Below are 20,131 nucleotides of genomic sequence, written 5' to 3'. Positions count from 1 at the left end.
TTTACATAGGCATTATGTAGTCCAAGCAGCAAATTGACAAACTGGGAACCAGTGAAAGTTTTGTTTCCTGATTCTTCCATCTCATTTGCTCTTATTTTTCTCCAGATCACAGCAGTTACTCTTTTGTGGTCAGTGACGTTCCCACCCACATGCTGCTGCTTCGCTTGATCTCTGTTCCAGCGCAAGTACTGCTCATGATTAGGAGCGTTTCACAGGATCCACTATGCAGCTCTGCCAACATTTGCAGGTCCCAGAATCTGTATTTAAAGATTTATTCCCCATGAAAAAGGGTGGTTTATACTTCTGTAGCCACTTGAAGTTCAAAAACCAGCTAACACCAGTGCCTGAAAAGAAACTTTCATTCCTACTGAAAAACAAGGTTGAAAAAATACAGAAGGTTCTGAAGTATGAAGGAGCAAGAACACAAATCAGAGGCTATGCCATTCCCACATGGACAGGGCAAACGTTTTATTGGTGTCCCTTAAACTGATATTCTAGAAAAAGTGTCAAGATTAAAGGATCATAAAAGGCTTGGGCCAGAAGTGATTTACTCACTCCACCTGTCCAAGGCAAAATAATCTTAGAAGACTCTCTAGGAAAGGATTTGTTAGGAAGGATTTCAAGAGATGTTGGTGCAGAAACATTCTTCTCACCATTGTCCAAAAGGAAAGGATGTTCACGGTGCCCAGCCATAACATGGATACAGGTCCACACAACGGCATGATCCCTTACTGTTCAAGGTATGTTTGAAGAAATGGACCTATCGTTAAAACCAGAGAAGCATACCCTTTGTAGAAGGTATCAGTACAGCATTTTGACTTGGGAAAACTGGTGCGGAGCACCTGAGATTCTTTTTACCCAATTTTCACTTACAGCAGGAATGAGAGCACTAACCCTCAGAACTAGTGAGGAAATACGTTCTTTGATATTGCTGTCAGTGCAGGGGCCAAGTAAAGCCAAGCTGGTGGAAAGCAGACATGGCCAACATCTAACCACCATTCAAGGGCTTTTGAGAACAGATGAAGTGGGACACAGAGCACAAAGGACCTTCTCAGTCTCAACACTGACCCTGATTCACCTCTTCTTCGGCCAGTTACTTCAAGGAGACCAAAGAAGCACAAGGATGTGGACCCTAAACACCCCTATTTATAACCACACCCAAGATCACAGCCCAGCTTCTATTTCTCTTCTGGAGTATTGATCTCAAGGAGGACTGTGACCCCGGGTTTGTCTCGGAGGGCAGGTTCATTCCCTGCTTCTACCAGGGGATGGTCCCATCTCGCACAGTGGGGCGGCTGGAGGAAGGAGCCAGCACTCATCTGGTTGCATGGCTGGAAAACTGTAGTCTCAGGTGCTGTCAAATGGAAAACATCTGCCATTAGCAGAGTTTGTTAACAAAGAAAGAAGGAAGGAAAATTAAAACAGAGAATAGAGAATACACATGGCTAATAAAGATTTTATGTGCACGAGCACATAATGATAAACTTGATAGATTATATAAACAAAGAAACGAAAAAAGCAGCAAATGAAACAGAATGAAAAACAAGATACACCCTGAGTAGAGGAAATCGGGAAGCCAAAGAAAATGTGGATACTGTATCTCCTAATCTTCACTCTTGCTCCCATACACACCAGCTCCCGATTTTCACCCCTTTTTTGGAAGCAAATGCCAGCACATGTAGGAATTATGATTGCTAACATCATCCAGCTACTCCTCACAGTGATAAATGGCTCCATTTTTTACGGGGTTGGGCACCATGTGGGTCCTTCTCTAGCCAGCTCCTAGGTTTCATAAAACGACAGAAATTTCATATCTCTGCGAGGTTGTCACTTGAGGGCTCCAGCAGGCCCTCAAGTCATCCAGAAGGACTGGTGGACAGACAGAAAGATCGCATGATCAAAATATTCTTCAGGAAAATGGCCTAAAATTTATTCTTCCCAAACTTAAGGGAGAGGTGGAGAAAAGAAAATGGAAAATTGAATTCAAAACTCAGTGTCTACGTTTACTCTTTTATCCTTTTCTACAGCTGAAGAGATCTGAATCAAATATCTAAAAGACCAAGGCAGCTCATACAATCACACAAATAACTGATACACAAAACTTCAAGTTTTTAGGCAAGATCTTGCAAGAAGCTTCTGCAAGACCTAAGCTTTACTGCATCTGAGCCATCTCATTTAGTCATAGAAATTCTCTTGTCCCAAATACTTACTTAACCTCACCTGTATTTCACCCTTAGCTCATGCCTTGCCCACAACTACAACACCTTAAGCCACCTCTCTGCTGCCCTAAACATGTGAAAGACTTTTCTGTAACGTGTAGATTGCCCTGAAAACGCTTATTACTGAGTAGTATTCTCCTTGAGTGAATGGAAGAGCATATATATATATATATATGAGACATCATATTGCAGCCCTCCTCTCCCCTGCCCCCAATAAGGATTTCTCTGTCTACACATCTGCTTGTCAGTCACTCTTAGCTGCTTCTACACAAACATCTCTAGAGAGGTGGAGAGGGAATGATTTACCTAAGACAAGCAAAAAACCCTGAAGATGACATCTGATTGATACTTTTTCTTTACCTGTTTGTTCTGTCAATCAGAAGCAATTTTCCTCACTTTTTGCTCTGCTGTCACATTCACCAGGCTAACTGTGGTTTCCAAGCACACTCATTTCAGTCCTATATGTGGGCTGTCACCCAGCTCAGAAGAGATCTCAGACCAAGTTTTAAGGCTGCAGTCTCCTGCGATCAGCTGTGATTAATCCAGCTGGCTTCACTCAGACTCAGGGTTTGAGGCTCATACCCCTCCAGGAGCTGGGAAACCAGTGCCCATGTTCCAAGCAGCCTTCTGAGAGCAAAGTGTTACTTGGCACCTAAGTACTTCAAGAGCTGGTGGTTCTTACATTGTTAAAACAGACTATACACAGACCTGTTATGCCTTGAGACTTCTTACTCTGTGAATTTAGATGCCAGCTCCTGATGTCCTCCATGCATGTTTAGCACAGCCACTTTCTGAGACTTTGGACCTCTCCTCACCTTTTCAAGAAAAGACTTTGAATTGCGTGGTACTTTCTTCGTCCCTGAGTTTTCAGCCTCATGGAAGAAGGTTTACATCTTTGCTGGAGCTAGCGTACAGGCTGCTCAAAGCTACTGCAAATTCTTATATTTGCCCTGTAGTCATCTGTTCTGAGATCCAGTTACCAGGATTTATCGGGCTGCTCTCTTCCCCCTCCTTCCTATACTCTCCAGCTATGCTTGAACAGGGTATTTGTACAAGAATGTCCCGTAATCCCATACTTGAAGACTTCATCTCACTGACAAGGTCCCATGAAGTGGTCGCATAAGGACCATGTCCTGACTATTACACAACAGCCCTTCATTAATTATACACAGCTACTAGCAAACAACTACAGAGCAATACAAACTTTACCACTATTATATCACAAATACTTGACATTTCTTTCGAGGAAGGAAATAGAAAAGCTTCATGTAAGTGTTTACAACCATCTAATCGTGTTACAGTAGACACCTACTGATCATCATGCAGGGGCTGTTCAAGTTAGTAGAGGACAGTCTAAGTATTTACACTGAATTGAATAGACCTGCTATTGGGGCCTGTGATGCTTTTCACAGTCAAACAGATATATTTACAAAATGGGCAGAATGATGGGAGAAATCTGCTTGGCTGACTGGCATGTGAAGTAGTGTGGTGTATAACCAAGAAATAAGCCAGTGGGCTTGCAGAGAACATGCAGAGCAGATGCCAGGACTCTTCGTATCACTGCACACCTTAATCAGGCATGTTGGCTCCCACCTACTTTAAACACCGAAAAGGAAAGAGTGCATAAGTATGTGCCTTTTCTAGATTATATTGGAAAGGGAAAAAATGCTTTTCATGGTAGTTTTACTGAATACAGAGTTGCAATGCTTTCTCCCCCTTTGAGAATGTGTTAGAAAAATAAGTGCAAACCCCTTAAAAAGGAGATGACATCATCTCCATTTCTAGTGATGTCAAGGTGGTTTTGAATGCAATGGATCTAACCTGGCACTTCTGCACACATTTGTCAGTACCTTGCCTTAGATTCATATCCACTAGCTGTATCTACATGCACCTCCGCCTACATGCCCCCGGGAAGGACTGGATGTGTTCCATCCCGTGAGTGCTGGACTCCAAGGAAAGGAAAGCTGAAAACCATCACTGCTGCCAAACTCACCATCTTTTAGTTTTCAAGAGACTGTGTGCCAGTGCTCATACAGATTATCACATTCAGTCTCCACCCCTCAGACAGGCTCGACTGATAACATCCTGCCCTATGCAGATAAAACAGCATGAAAAGCAGAGCGATGTGAAGTCTGTCACTTACATCATAAGAATAGTTGTAACTTTTAATGACACTAAGGACAATGGCAATTCTGATGGAAATGATTTTGTAGCTACAGTTTCAGGCGGTGAATTTATTGTCAGGAAGCAAGAAAGGGAAGAAAGTTAAAAAGGATGTGATGAATAAAATCGGAGGCAAAAACGGTTTCTGCATTACAGCTGAGGTGGGAAGTCATAAACCAGGGGAGATGAATAAAAAAGAAACCGGGATAGCATTCATCGAAGATACTCCTGGAGTTGAAATTAGAATAATTTTCATTGTTATTGAAATTGCCTGTGATCTCAGGCAGATTAGCAGGAGATTGCAGGAAAGTTCAGAGAAAGCTTTCAACTGAGAAATTTTGCATGTGCCAAACTGTGGAGAACAGGCTATCCAGTGAGTCCCACCTGAAGGGGAGACTGAAATCAGCCCATTTCTCTTCTGGGCTGCTCTCTTTGCCTTTACTATTAGCAGTGCATAAATAACTGTCTAAATGGTGATAAAAGTTTGGTAAATGGCTCTTTTATGTGGGTGTGCTGATACATGCGCTTGCATGGGGCAAAAATTTCACTCATTTTTGTCACTTATTTTAAAAAGAAATCATTCATGCAGCTAGTGGGGACCCAGTACCAATTACCCTATGGAAATTGTAATGACTTGGACTTTCCATAGGTAGAAAGTTGCTTAAATAATCAATCCAGTGAGTGCTTATTAGACAAGTACAATCACTGAAAACGCCATCAGGTTTCAAATGATTTTGCAACAGGAAAAAAGTACTAAGTCATTAGATAATTTATTTGCAGTGAAAAACTGGAGCTGTAGCCTACTTATATGGAGTACTACTAATACAAATGAACTCTGCCGTCCAAAAATTGAAAAATGCTTGCACCATACTGCAGATCGGCTAAAACAAAGAGCTGGCTTCCAAGAAGCAGCACAAGTGGATGCTGAGATCCTGTATTTCTAAGGGAGCCCCAACATGCACACAAGCATTACTAATGCAAGACTGAAATTAAATGACAAATTTCTCACTCAGTGGAAAGGACATGAGAGACAGAAATACATTACTGAAAACATCTTCTATAAATGGTGACTCCATCCTATACTCAGAGGAGCCTCATCACAAAGAGGTTGAAGGTGACTTGCCTGTTTTCTTAGCCTATGGATGCTGCAGCTCTCTAACTAAAGCTCAATCTTAGTTATCCCTAACTGCTGCTTGTCTGTTCATAGCTACAACAGTCTTTCCAGCAGGCTGGTGACCAGACTTGGATTCTCGAGACGGAAAGGCATAAAGATGCTGTAATCCCTCCACCCAGGTCACCCCTCAGTCTCAGACCATGTCTGTCCATACCTGGAAACAACATGAGCCTTGCCACCCTTTTGTAAAAATTACTGGGGAGCTACTACAGATGAGTAAGCTGGATGAGGGACAGAAGCACAGACGTGCCTCACCATGGGTATCCTGGGCCTACATCTGATGATTCAGGATTGTGATGGCATTAGGAGCTTTGTACTCCTGTATTTGCTATGTGCCACACAACTTGATGGGTTTAAAAGGCTCCTGAAACTAGGTCTGGGTCTGGAGAGTGACTCGACTATTAGCTGATGAGAGAGAGACAACCTTGAGCCCAGCCCTGGCTGGAGCTGAGTATCTGCAGTCTCATGGTTGTTTTTCTCCCTGAGGGCACCAGTAGAGCTTTCCATACCAACATGACTCTGTGCTTTTTTTTTGTAAGAACGCTGTCTTTGTTTTGATATATGTCTCATTTTATCCCTTACAATAGTTGTACCTCACCTACCCTGGGGCCAAGGGGACTGGAGGTCTCTATTACTTTGGTGATACTTTTTATGACTCTATTACAATAGTCTTTTAGTTCAGACATGCCCAGTGCACAGGGAACAGGACTCCTTTTGAAAGGTTACAGATATGACAGATGGGACTGTGGCTCCAGTGTGCTATACGCAGCCCCATTCGGACACAGATGAAATGTTTGTGTGGGCTTCGCATTTATTAAGCTCCTATTATTATCAATAGGGAAAGCAAGCCCAGCTGGCAACTTTCTGCTCTCCATTCCCTCCCTGTCGGCTCTTGCAATGAAGGAGCCTCATCCAGGAGAAAGCCTCCTGGGTGAGGCAGAAAGGAACCAAAAACCCAGTCATAAAGGTGATCCTTTTTACATGTGTTTTCCCTGTACCTCAATCTGCTGTTTCCTTCTTCATTCACACCAAAAGATGGGAGAAGGTGGCAAGATCAGACCTATGTACTGATAAAATACTGAATTTGTACTAAGGAGGTAGGTATAACATAACCAGCCATCACTGGGGAGGAGATTTGGATCTTGGTCCCATTCCTTCTCCTGCAGTTTTCTGTCTGGATGCACCTTCCACAGCCACAGTACTGGCCAGGTAGATTTACACCAGTGATGGATTTGGCCCTGTGACTCTTACTCACAAGATATGCAGATGGTGGCTGTTTGGCTGAACTGAACACAATCTTTGGGGTCAGCCTGCTTTGTCTGAAGACAAACTCCGTGCCCCCTCGCAGCTCAGGCAGCTGGAAATAATCATCCTGGCGGGTGATTCCTGGCTGGGTCATGGCAGTCAAGGGAAGGTGTGAGCTCCTCTTGCTGTAGGATTTCAGTGCTGTATCGCCCTCAGCCTCAGTGTTTTGCACAGGTTTGCACCTCTTGTGCTGTAAGGGAAGCTGGTCCCACCCCCCTGGTACTGCAGTGGGAGCTCCTGCATCCCACCGGGACACTGATACGCTCCCTCCTTTCCCCCGGAGGAGCAGCTCCTCCCTGAATGTTTTGCTCTTGCTCACCTCTGCTGAACTCAGGATTCCCTCCAGCATCAGAGCTGGAAACAAGCTCTCGTTACTAATCTGCATTAACACACTCTGTCACTGTATAGTCTTTTTCTCCTCCTGAAGAAAGACATGTCGGCTGAACCCAAGCCCATGTCAAGGAGCAGTTAGGAGCTGCCTTGCTTTTTTCCTTTACATTGCTGAGGGTACAGGAGGTAAAGGGTGCTGAGCACCCATGGTTACATCTACATGCACATACCCTTCTCCTTCGCTGTCTCCAGGCCCTGCTTCAAAGCCCCATCCAGCCAAGCAGTGAGTTGTGGTTGTACCAGTGGGTTACTATCACGTGTCTGCTTGGGTTTGCTGTGGTTTTTACTTCCTTTGCTCCTAGGCTTTGACACCAGTCCTGTTTTCATTGCATGTTGAGAGGGGGAAGAGGAGCAAATACATATCAAATACTGACTTGTTCCTGGTTGCTGCTTCTCTCTCATTCTCCATTATCTGTACTTTTTTCATAACCTAGCCTAACTTTTTACTTTCTGGCAGCTGGAAAGGCAGATTAGGCTTCATGGGAGCTCCCTCAGGCAAAATCCTTATCTTAGGTCAGCTGCATGCAGACTCCACAGAAGAGTGTCTAACTGGTACCGAACTTTACACCAGTGCAACATCCAGGTGGGCTACCTGTGACCCATGGAGCTGCAGCAGTTCATAGCAGCAGAGAACCTGCCCCACTTGCCCCACAGAATAAAGCAGCTTTTTACTAGCTGGCACTACGGAGAAGGTATTTTCCAGACTCTCTCATCTGCCCCTTGTATCCAGTTGCCATTGCTTTAACTCTCAGGAGAGAAGCCAGCCGGGTCTGGGATGTTTCCGGCCCTCAGGAGATGTTATCGCATTTGGGATGAGCGCAGGCTGGGAAGGATGTGAAATGAAAATGTGTTTGAAGAGGTTATCTGATAAGAGAATATGCTGGGGTCTGCTAACACAGGGAGCACACTGGGTTAACTCTCAGTCAGAAAAGTTTCCTGTCTGGGATGACCACATTTAACAGACTGAGAGATTCCCTGCTTTGAGGAACTGCTTCAAACCTCCAAGCATACCAATTTTATTATAAGTCCCAAAGAATTACCTCTGAACTGTACTGCAGAACAAAGAGTAAGGAAGCCTAACAGTACATGTATTTTTATTTTGCAGCTAGGCTGAGCGTTGTCATTACATGACTTATCTAATTACAGTCTTAAAAACAATAACTAGGGTAATTAGCTAATTGAGCATTATTTTTAATGAATGCAATTCTGCATAAAGCACATTCCAGTAGCAACAAACACACACCTGCACTTCCCCTCGCTCTGGTAGGGAACAGTTGTGTAAAAAACTTCTCGCCGCTGATCTGTCAACATTTCTATGGACAACATCCTTCTTCACAAGCTGACGACTTGAGGACCTCACGCTCACTACCCCTACAGAAACATCTCGGGTGACAGAGATGGACACAGCTTGGGAGAGCCAAGCGATAAGCGCTTATATCCTTGGCCTCACTGAGCATTGTCTGGCATGATAATAAAGCCTCAGACTTGATTTTACCACTCTTGGAAGATCTGGTAACAGTTGTATGTAATACACATCCCAGCAGCAATGGAGGGGAGAGGAAGTGCCAGAGCCTCTTCTCCAGCTGTGCAGAGATATCTCCTCTCTTTCAGTAGCTCTTTGGACAGCCCCCAAATCTGGAAACAAGCAGAGCCTATGGGCTATTTCCTGGAGCGCATATCTGAAAGCCCAGCTACAGCTTTGGCGGTACAAATGTTGGGCACATGTTGATTCCTGTGTCATGTTTACAGGAAAAATACTGATCCCCTGGGCTTGCACATACAGGCCAAATTCTGCTCTGTGCTCCCATATTGGTGCACTGTGACTAAAACACTGGGGGCTTGTGTGTAATTTCCTGGTGATTCTGAATCATGCTGATGCTTGAGTTTTGGGTCTCGTCTATTTCAGTGGGAAGCTTTGAGAGACTAGCTGTGTGTAGCGGAGCCGGCGCCACTGAGCTCTGAGCTTTTGGGGCCTCTATGTATTACTGTGATCTGGGGAAAACAACAGCATGGATGTTTTTGTAGCCAAATTTTGAATACAGCCCGTCTTCTTTCACCTATTGTAATAATAGACTTGTGCATAATGTAATATATATGTTACAGAATCAGTAGCTAAGTACATAATATAATTTTTAAAATAGGCATCACTGTAGATCAATATGTGACATGCCTATCTATTTTAGTATGTTTTGTTGGTACAAATTATGACAGAAATACAGTAAGTCAGTGATTTCAGATTCCTTTGCATAGACATTGTCACTGTAATTTTGCCAGGAGGGAGATAATAAATCATACTTTTCCATCTGACTGATGCTCTGTTTCCCCTGTCTGATTTCAATGGCTGTATGCTATCTTCAGAGCTGGCATTGTTCATGGCTCCTTTTATTAAAGCACAGGCACGTTATTGAAATTTCTTTTATATTATGATTTTCTAGTCGTACGTGAAATTGCAGAACACACAAGAAGAAGAGGGAAAAAAAGCAAGCCCCATTTGTTTGAGTCATAGTAGAAAAAAAACCTGCTGCACGTATCTTGGAGAGAAAAATGCCAATATTAGAATTGTGGCCCCATGCTGGCTTGGGTTAGTAATTAGTTTCTTGTAATTTATAAGCAGAGATCTAAAACCTACTAGTGATTTGGATGACTGGTTAGTATACTACCAAAAGGTTTTAATAATGCTAGTTCTTGCAATTATTAGCTTGCCATGATCTGAGCGCTTTCCAAGATTCACCAGGAAACTGAACACTCATATAACAGAGGAGAAAACTCAGTAAAGAACCTTCCTTTCTTCCCCACTTTGATTTTCTGGTGGCCTTATGAAGCTCCTCAGATTTCAGGTGTCGTATCTCTGTTCTCTCATGCTGATATAAACCAGAGCATCCACAGCCCACACCTGCAGCTGGACAGTTCAATACGCCTGGGCACAACTGCAGGACTCTGCCAGCAGCCCAGTGTACCACCCCAGACACCAGATGGTTGCACGCTTTCTCCCCCTCACCTTCCCTTTCAGACCAGGGCTGCAAGAAACTCTTCTTTTTCTCCTAACAGCATCATCCTGTCAGTAATGCTCCATGAATGTCCCAAGTGTTTCATCCATATTTGATAAAGTTCTACTCCCAGGCAGGGTAACCAGTGGTCAGAGCAAGGCTGTAGTTTGCACTGCATAATTTCTATTTCTGGCATGGTTCTGGGGGTGGGGAATTACTTTTTGGTTTCATTGCCTCCTTTTCTCCGGTGGCAGAATGGACACACTGCATTTCAGGGACTGAGAGATGGTGGGATAGGAGCTGAATACACTCTTGGATGTGCTAATGCCTTTTGATGAGAGGTCTTATTTTGTTAACTTATATTGAGATAATTGCATTAATAAAACATTTTTAAAGAGCATTAACAAAGGAGAAGGAGGTGCCACTATTCCAAAGCAAAGGTTTTCATAATGAGCTGAGAATTAGTATATGATAATGCTATGCTTATATAGTCCCTCATTTATTTTGGATTCTGATTATACCCCGAAGATCCCTGTTAGAGCTGTGATCCCTACTGTGCAAAGTGCTGCTCAAGAAGACATAAAGTCAGTGAGATACAGAAGCCCTAGCTGAAGGATTACAGATGATTTGTGGACAAAACAAAGCAATGAACTTAAGATACAGTGGCAGGCAACATGGGAAAGAAAAATAAAGTAGAACTCCAGCAGTGAAATCCTGGCTCTTTTCACATCAGTGGAGATTTTGCCCAAGAATGAAACTATAATTTCTCTTTTCCTGTTGCTCTTTTTTCACCCCAGTGCGCAGGCCTGCCCAGGGGCAATGGATTGTTCTCCCATCCCTCTACATGTGCTTGCTGCAAGAGAAAAACATTTGGGTGTCACCTACTAGGGACTTTCTGAGCAAGGATGGGTTTGGGAAGGGAGCAGCGAAGGTGGAAGGCGAGAGAACAAGGAAGTGAAGTCAGGGGAAGGGGCAGGCAGATGAAAGGCAGCAGCAGAGGTTCAGTGCTGGCAGAGCCAACGGCTGGAAGAGATTGCAGCTCTGTGCTTGGTAGAAAGCAGGGCGGCCACTGAAGAGCACCCAAGATATGTCCTTGATATTCACAGCTGTTTCCAAGCTCAAGTTCAAACTTCAGGTTGAAGCTGCTCTTCTAACATGACTATCACCAGGAACGCCAAGTTGTGATGCCAAAACCTCTCCTGTTCTCACCCAAAGGATAACTCACGCAATGTCTCGCCAGGCGAATGGAGACATTTTAATGTCTGTGGCTAGAAAATTTCTGCCATTTTCTTTGAGAAGGATGGCACCATGCTACTGAAAACCACGTCCCCAGGACTCACTCTTCTGCAGGGACAGGGAGCAGTTCCTGCCTGTAGGATCTAAAATGACAAGAATGTTTCAAGATGTCAGCTTGACAGTCTCTTGTAAACCAATCATCCATTTCCCAGCAATGGTATTTTACTACATGTTCATACAGGTCCATAAAAGGTTATTCTGGATATGCCTATATTGGATGATAAGATCTAGGAAGTTCAAAAGTGATTATGGATGTTTCAAACTGACAACCTAATAATTTTCAAAAGGCTCCTCACTGTGGCTACAAATGTACCTTAAACAATGCTGTAAATTGCATGTCTTAAATGCGGGTAGGTGTGTGCTTCTCTGTCAGCAAGTTATGCAGAAGAGCAAAAACTAATCAGCACTAAGGGAAACTGTTGTCTCACTGACATTTGCACGATTTCTCCATAAGCTGCCAAGGAACATCCATCACGCTGGCAGTACAGTGTCTCCTTAAGTTTACATAAGCTGCTGTCTGGGAACATTAATTTAAAACACAACCATGTGTACTTACAATAACTGAGACTGACCTCTGAGTTGTTATTTGCTCGTTTTCTCTCTCTGGAAAGAAAGGGGAGGGTTAATGACCTCCCTGAAAGATCTCTGCTACTACAGGCAAGCACAGAGCACCTGGGACTCAGACCTTAACCTCCAGGACTGAAATCAAAACACGGCTGATGTGTGGGAGAAAAAGCAAGCTGCTAAGTGACCCTGAGAGTCCCCACCAGATCTCTCTGGAGACTGCTCGAGACTTGCAGCATTGTTCACACCTTCCCTGCAGCCACCGCAGCTGGCCGTCACCCTGAGAGGGACCGGAGTTGACCTGAGAGACCAGATTCAAGGCCAACAAGGACAGAAGTGGAAAATGAGGTTGGGAAAGAGATGGAAGGATCCCAGTAAAAGCCACCAGACCTCCCCTTTCTCCTGCATACTGCTCCACAGGAGCCAAAATCCTGAACACTGGGTGGCAATCTACATATTAAACATGTTTGAGTTGGATCTTGATTCACACTAGGGAGACCGCACTGACCTATTCTGTGACGGTTTCCTGGTGGAACCACAGCCTCAGCTGAGGTTGGGGATAAGTCCCAGGCAAACCAAGGGGATGAGGCAGGCTCCGTATGGGCAGCTGGGGCTCGAAGGCCACAGAGATCTCCCAGGACCCATAACAGAGCTGTGAAGATGCTACATGGGGTTACTAAACCATCTGTCAGGGACAGAAGTTTTTGCAAAAGGATACAAGAAAAACTACTAATGGGTTTAGATTTACAATTGAACTTCAGTTCAGCATTGCATTCGTACATGTTAACAACTAGGGGCACAAGCATAAACATTTGGACAGCTGTCTAAGCTAGACAGCTTGTTGTCATGTTTGTATTTTGCACTTATGATTGTTAGGGGTAATAAAATCAGAGGTACAAGATTAGTTCACTAGAAGAAAGCTAAATATTAAAGAAATGGTCTTTATTAACTACTCCTTTACCCTGAGACAATCACAGTTGCTCTCAGTGGTAAGAAAAAAAAAAGATTAAATTGCATTTGCATTTCTTACCCCAAACATAAACAGAACCCAAATAGAAAGCTCTCACAGATTTTGATATCCTAGAGAAAAAAAATTCCTAGAGAAGAAAAAATCCTGATTTGTGAAAGATCAGTCAGCTGAAATTTCTACACGATGAGTCAGCCCTGGTAATACTACTAGAGCAAGTATGAATGTTTGCGTGCACACACAGACAGACATACACTTGCAAAAGATTTTTAAATGGAGGCTAATTTCAGCTGTAACCAAGCTGTGATGAGCACTTCTACGGATGATGATATGGAACCTACTTATTAGCAAAAGTAAATCAAGTGGGTAAAAGGGTTACAAGCCCACTAAAACAGTGCCTCCATTTCCATTGAACAGAGTCTGTCTTTCAGTCAGAATGACTGGAGAAAGCTGCTCCTCTTTGGCGAAGACAGACTTCAATGTGTGTGGAATGGACTTGAGAAAGTTTGCAGACCTTATAAATTCAGAGGGAAGAGCAGAGCTCAGAGCCTGTAAAACCTACGGACTGCTCAGAATTTCTTTCGTGGAGAGAGCAGATAAAATCTTTGTTCAGCTGAAGTAAACAGTAAAATGTTCGGATGCTTCAATAAAGTCAAGTTTTGACTTCATAGCAGCAGTTTCCTGCATCCTGAAGTTTTGTCTTTCCTATAGCACTTATAAACTCATAGTTCGTGGGTGCTCCGTTTTTTTTCCCCCAAAACACCCTTAGAAATGCACAGTAATCTTCTACTGCCTGAATCTCTTCCACTACTTAGGAGGAAAAAAAGAGTTTCACTATTTATTCTAGGTAAACACATAGATTTTAAAAAAATCGGTTTCTGCCCTATTCCACTAGGTATTGAGCTCTCAGGAAAACACAGGTCCAGGTCAAAAGCTCGACTGTCAACTAAATTAGGTCTGAAGGATCTCATATTAGTCCCAGACTGAAGGTTACGATGTGTGAGAGCGGCATGCCACCATTGACTTTGTGTTTCTCAGAGGATACCGGAACTTTGCTTTCCATAAAACACCCCACAGTTTTTGAACACAGCAAACAATGAACCAGATTGTTCTAACTCCCTCTGATAGTCTTTTTCTCCCCTAAATTCTGTTTCTCTATCCTTTAATCTGTTATCGGGGTGCAATTATTTCTTTCAGGAAAAGGGATTAGTACTTTTGTATTTCATTCACATGCAAAAGACACTTTTATGAGAAGATTCATCTCATTGTTCTCCCACTGAAATTTCTCCAAAAAGAGTCCTTATAACTTTCAGGTAAGAACCTGACCATGTGGCAAAATTACACCTAGGTGGGACACTTCACCACCTGACAACACAGCAGTCAACATGGGACCACTGAAGCACAGTTGTGGGATGAAGTTGGGTCAGGCCTTCCTATGGCAAGAAAAAACTGTTTTTTAAGCAGTTCACAAGACCAGCATCTTCATACTCAGCAAAGCAAAGCAGAGATCAGGCTGATCAGGATGGCCCTCAAGGAGATGTTCCTCATATATGTTTTGCCTTGTGACTATGACATTAAACTGACTTGCCCATACTGAGTGACTGTGTTGACAGATTGACAGAAAAACATGAACATAAACCATACATAATAGAAGAAAGGAACTAAATACTACCTTTACCGAAAATTACAATATCTGGGAAAACGGAAATTGTGATCTATGTTACAGAGAACTTGTCAAGTACACAGACCTATATGGAAGTATTTTCATTGTCAGAAAACAAATTGGCAAGCATATAATGAGATTAGGTACACAGCCACGAAGAGTTATAGGCTGTCCTTAATTACAGAGGTATGAATCTTAAAGCCATGTGACCTGGGAGAACAAACTCATGTGAACCTATTTCCTTTGCAAACCCTGTTCTTCATTGTGAAATGCTGTTTTCCTTAGCAGAATTGAAAACATGCAATCAAACTCATTAGAATGAGAGATGTGGGTTTTGTAAAAGGTAATGGTTTTTGGAAATCTGGACTTATTTTTAAGATATAGTCCTGTGAAGGATTTCTTCACAACATTCCTAATAGGAACCCAACCATTACAATTAAAACCCGTACTACTCATTACTTGAGATCTGCTCGGTCATCTGCCTAGAAATTAATCTTCAGCCATTCTAGACAGCCTTATCACAGTTGAAATGAAAATATTAAATATAGTTTGCAATTTACTTACTTGCAGTTTCATACGGCTATGAGTAACAAACTCTCAGTACCATGCCATCCATTTTTGCTATCCAAATTGGAAAAGGGATTCTTAAAAAGCACTCAGTATTGGTTTACCACCATTTTTACAGACACCATTGGTAGTCCAACCTGATTCATGCTATGAGCAAAGAAGGAGTTTGTCCAGGGTAGCAGATTTAGAGGGCTGGCATTTCATGCGGGGACTTTTGACTGACCATTGGCCCTCACTTGGTGCACGTGAGGGAGGAGGTGGCAGATTTCACATTAGCCAGACCTGAATGAAGGCTGAAAGTGTTTAAAAGGTCTTCAGCTTTAGCATGAGTTAACAGCAGTGGGAAAATACTGAGTGCCCTTGAGAGTCCCCAAAAGAAATACAACTCCTATAGCACATATATTAAATACTGAAGAAAGGGTTTCATACCTTAAATTCCTCCAAGATTTTGTAATTTTTCCCATGATATTCACAAAAGTTTTTCACTTCTTTGCATTCTGGGCAGCATCCATTATGTTCCACTTTTGTACACTTTGGATGGATTTTAGGGCATTCTGGTTGATCGCAAACAGGTCCATCCTCAGTACAGACACAAGGACAGTTGGAATGTCCTGGGAAAAAACGTTCTCCCAGTTTGTAAACAAAGCCACTGTCATCCACACAGCCCTTCCCTCGGTAGTCATCAAAGATCAGATTGTCATTACTGGAGGTCTGGTCCCCTTCATCAGCAGGATAGTCTTCATGATTGATGGCAGCTGGAGTGACCAAAGCAGGGATTACAAACAGAAGTATCCAGACTTCGTGGATATGAACAGCCATCCCCCTCCTCAGCTTCTCCATGGGTTCTCAATGCGAGATAGAAACAGCTGCTTCCATAGGGAGACCAGTGTTGTGGTCTGAAAACAAATATTTTTAAGTGAGAACAAAGTCAAAGTTCTAAGGAATATTGAATTATAAAGGCCATACTTTCAACAGCACCCAAGAATAAATCAATGCTTTCAAACTGCGCAGGTAACTATCACAGTTTTGTTTGAATTAAGCCTCTTCTTAGTTATTGTTGAAGAGAATAAAGCATATGAAATACATAGATTAGACAAACATGCCTGTAAGCATATGCACACAAAATACCTCTATAGAAATGGTGGCTCATAGAACCATCTACTTTTTACTTTCTTCATTTGTGTAGCTGAGTTTTCTGATGTACCAGGAGTTAAACTAGCTGCCTGAAATCACATGGTGATGGGCCACTCAGAGAGACTAGAACTTGAGTTTAAGCATGGTCTTAACCTCTTTCAGTAGCCACCGTCCCCCTGTGCTATGTATGGTGCACAGCCCCCTTCATTAACCTGAGGTGTGAAACCTGAGTTGAAAAATAACATAAGCATAATCTGTAGGTAGATCTGCATCTGACAGAAGGGTTATACTCGGTCTGTGAGAATTGGAATAGTACAGAATTCTTTATATGGCATTTCTGAAAATGAAGAGAGGCTACCTGGGCTACCAACACAGCCCAGCCACTGCCAGGTCCGTATAATCCCGACAGAAGCAAAGATGCAATTCATCTTCTCTATTATTCAGCATTTCAGTAATACCAAGAGAGAAACACAGAGAACAAATGTTAAACAGCTGTGTACTGCATGGAGCTGCCGAAATGGGTTTGTCTGATTAAGCTGGAGCCTTTCTAAAACTTTGGGAGCGATGCAGGATGGCCTGGCCCTTGGAGAGCTCTGCTTAAGCAGTCAAGCCAAGGACTGACCCAGAGAGGGAGAGGAGCTTTGCACTGCCCTGAGGGGAGTCAGCTCCAGGCAAAGGCTCCGCGTGTGTGTTTCTGTCTTGGGCATGCTACTGGCTGCCCACGGTGCCACATCACTGCCACCAACCCTTCGTCCTGCCTGCACATCAGCCAACAGCCGGTGCAACCCCACCAGCAAAATGGTTTCTGACCTCTCTTAAGAGAAGTGGGCAAAGTATTACAGGAAACTTTTAAATGAAATTAAATACTAGCATTCCACAGATTGAGAATGATGGAGGTAGTTGCTGGCACACACCAAAAATGGACTGTTTGGATGCATCTGTCACTCCTTCTCTTCCTCCGTTCCCATAGTGTGCACACACAGACACACAGTGTATGACAACATGCATTAACCTACACAAACGGGCAAACATGTATTCCACCCCCCAACACCCCTGCCCCGGCCCCCGGGAGGTATTTCTTATGTATCGGGACTTTTGGTGGGCTGCAGATGTTCAGCAATTAATCCTCCCTTAATTGAAGCAAAAAAAGCAGCAGCAGAAGGAGAAAGGTTTAATCCTAGAGAAGCAGCTAAGGGATCCTGTTGACAAAGCAGTTTTTCCAAAGCCACAACAGAGGGAGACACCGGATATTACACAAGCTTTATCAAATTCAAAAGATACCTTCTTAATTGAAGTACTAGCTGTGTTTCCATCACAAGGACTATGCACCGTGTTACTACTATCTGCAATATCTACTGTAACACGCTGTTTGGGAATCGGGTGATTCATGCAGATAAGGATGCTTTAAGGATGTACAGAGCAGAGAATCTTGCCCACCTAAATGCTACAGGTAGGCTGCAATATTGCAGATCGGTGGGCATTTAGGGGGGAGAAAAAAAAGCAGAAGCAAATGAAGTAATTAATGTCTGAGGAAATGTGAAACAATAAAGAGAATTTGTTAAAGTTTGATGAGGAAGCTCTCCGAATTTAATTTAAAAAAAAAGTTCTCCAAAGATCATAAATAAGAGCACTACATTTTGCTACCGTCTGTAGCCATCTGAGATGTCCCACAGCAACTCACGAGCACTCGGCTCGGCGGCGATCCTGGAAATCAGACAGACTGCAGACGTCTTGCACGGACAGATTTCAACAAGTAAACAAATGCTGCTCAGCTGAGAATTAGTTTACAGCTGAACTTTCTCATCATTTCTCATCATGAGAGAGGCCAGGATCACAGGTAAGTCTCCGAGTAAAACATTTCCATCCGCCTTCCCTCACCCCAAGTGAATAATTTACACTTACCTAATCAGGCTCGATCTGAAAGCTGAAAGGGGTCACAGGCCAACATGGACTAAAAGGTTAGAAACAGATCAGTGAGAGCAGTTCCTCCTAATCACATTTTCAGTGTTGACTCACGGACAATCCCTTTTCCTCCACCTCCCATCGCAAAACACGGGAAAGCGGCAGCCCAGCAACCACAACATGAGAATTAAGCTTTAACCCGGTGTTGAGGATTCAGAGCCAGCAGCGACGAGGCGGTCCAGAGGCAGGGATGCCGCGGAGAAACCCCGATGCCAGCAGCACAGTCATCGCGGCGAACTTGGGCTGGATTTCCTCAGGTCTTGGGGGGGGTGGGGGGAGGAAAAAAAAACCAAACCCCATATATATCCCCTCCCTATGCCCAGCGGATCTCTTGCGATTCAGGATTTGCCACGGCGGGGGAAGGTGGGGAGAGGGGGCTGGTTCGGCGGGAGGCAGGCGGGAGGGGGAGGGCGGAGGAGCCCCGCGGCCGGCGGGCAGCCCCCGCGGCGGGCCCCGCTCCCCTGAGGGGACTCCCCGGGCCGGAGGGCGGGCATGCCCGCCGCGGGCCGCGCAGCCCCGCGCTGTCTGCCGATTACTGTTATAATTAATTTTCTTCTTTTATTTGCGGGGGTGGGGGAGAAAAAAAGAGGGAAGGGGGGCAAATAAAATAATAATGGAGCGGCGGAGCGCTCCGGCGCCGCGGGCCTCAGCGCGGGCGTGCCATGGCGCGGAGCGGCGCGCTCTCCCGCCCGCAGCTCCCCTCACCGCCGCTCTCCCCGGCTCCCGCTCGGCCCTCCTGCCCTGGCGGCGTCCGGAGCCTTTGCTGCGGGGGGGTGGGGGTGGGGAACCAAACCACAAAAAAAATCCCCCATTGCTGCATTATTAAAACTTCACATCTTCCCACGGGCTGGCGCTGGGGAAGGGGCGCCCCAGCTCTGGTGTCTCGTGTTACATTAAAAATCAATCTCCTTGCAATTCGTCTGCTCTGTCATTAGGCGTCATTGTAAATCTATTTCTCCAGAAACCACCAAAGAGAGATTCTTGATGTTCGGAAAAACACAGTGTCAACAGAAAGAGGGAGAAATTGGGGATTTTATTTGGATAAAACGCAGAATAATCCTCCTTTCTGGCGATTATTCCCACTGCAAACATTAACTATGAAAAACACTTCGCTAAGACCTCGCTGCTGTGTTGTCAAACCATTTTTTTTCCCCGTAAAGCCTTTAGATTAAGGTTACGTTAGGCAGCGTGCTGGTCCCCACGTCCAGAGGCAAACCGTACCGTCGGCACCCCGGGACAGGAGCTGCTCTGCCCTGTGGTCGCAGGTAACGCCGTGCACTTCCCCGCCGTGGCCCCGCAGGCTGGAGAGCCGCCCACACGCGAGGTGCAGAACCTTAATGGATCCGTCGCCGCTTGCCAGAGCCACGGTACGACCTGAAATTCAAAGGAAAGTTATTGAGGTTTGCAAAGGCAAAGCAAGAGAGCAGCACGGGAAGTTTTGAGCTCATTCGTTTAAAGACACCCATATTTTGCAAACTCGTATTTTCTGAGATAAATTATCAGAAAGTTGGACAGATCGATAATAATGAGATTGGATTTTGGAGTGATTAAGTGGATCTGGAGACCCGGGCATGTAGGAGCACAGCTATTTTCCTTATATTTGGATATAATTGTTCGGGGCCAGATTCTGACACGCAGACTGAGCACCGGAGAAGCAGATGCTCCTCTGATACCTGGAGGTATCAGCATCAGAGCATGCTCCTAATGCTGCTTTTCTTGCACAGCACTGTAAGAAATTAA

General features: G+C 44.2%; 1 protein-coding gene across 4 annotated transcripts in view; it reads right to left on the bottom strand.

Moving 5' to 3' along the window:
• The window catches only part of VWC2L (von Willebrand factor C domain containing 2 like), a 55,912-nt gene extending 36,559 nt beyond the window's left edge, over nucleotides 1-19,353 (bottom strand). Inside the window, exons 1-3 of one of the 4 annotated variants that reach the window (XM_064452109.1) lie at nucleotides 18,332-19,353; nucleotides 15,725-16,191; nucleotides 8,329-11,617 (exon numbers count right to left, since the gene is read on the bottom strand). In XM_064452109.1, coding sequence (XP_064308179.1) covers nucleotides 11,507-11,617; nucleotides 15,725-16,135 — 522 coding nt within the window. In that variant the 5' untranslated portion in view covers nucleotides 16,136-16,191; nucleotides 18,332-19,353 and the 3' untranslated portion in view covers nucleotides 8,329-11,506. Of the gene's footprint in view, nucleotides 1-8,328; nucleotides 11,618-15,724; nucleotides 16,192-18,331 lie in introns of those variants that run through there. The other 3 variants (XM_064452110.1, XM_064452108.1, XM_064452107.1) reach the window with 3 other exon arrangements.
• Nucleotides 19,354-20,131: the final 778 nt, after the last annotated feature.

Source organism: Phalacrocorax carbo, chromosome 5 (genome assembly GCF_963921805.1).
Source record: "Phalacrocorax carbo chromosome 5, bPhaCar2.1, whole genome shotgun sequence".
NCBI lineage: Eukaryota > Metazoa > Chordata > Aves > Suliformes > Phalacrocoracidae > Phalacrocorax > Phalacrocorax carbo.
Note: the sequence above shows the minus strand (reverse complement) of the source record. Positions and strands in the feature narration are given on the sequence as shown.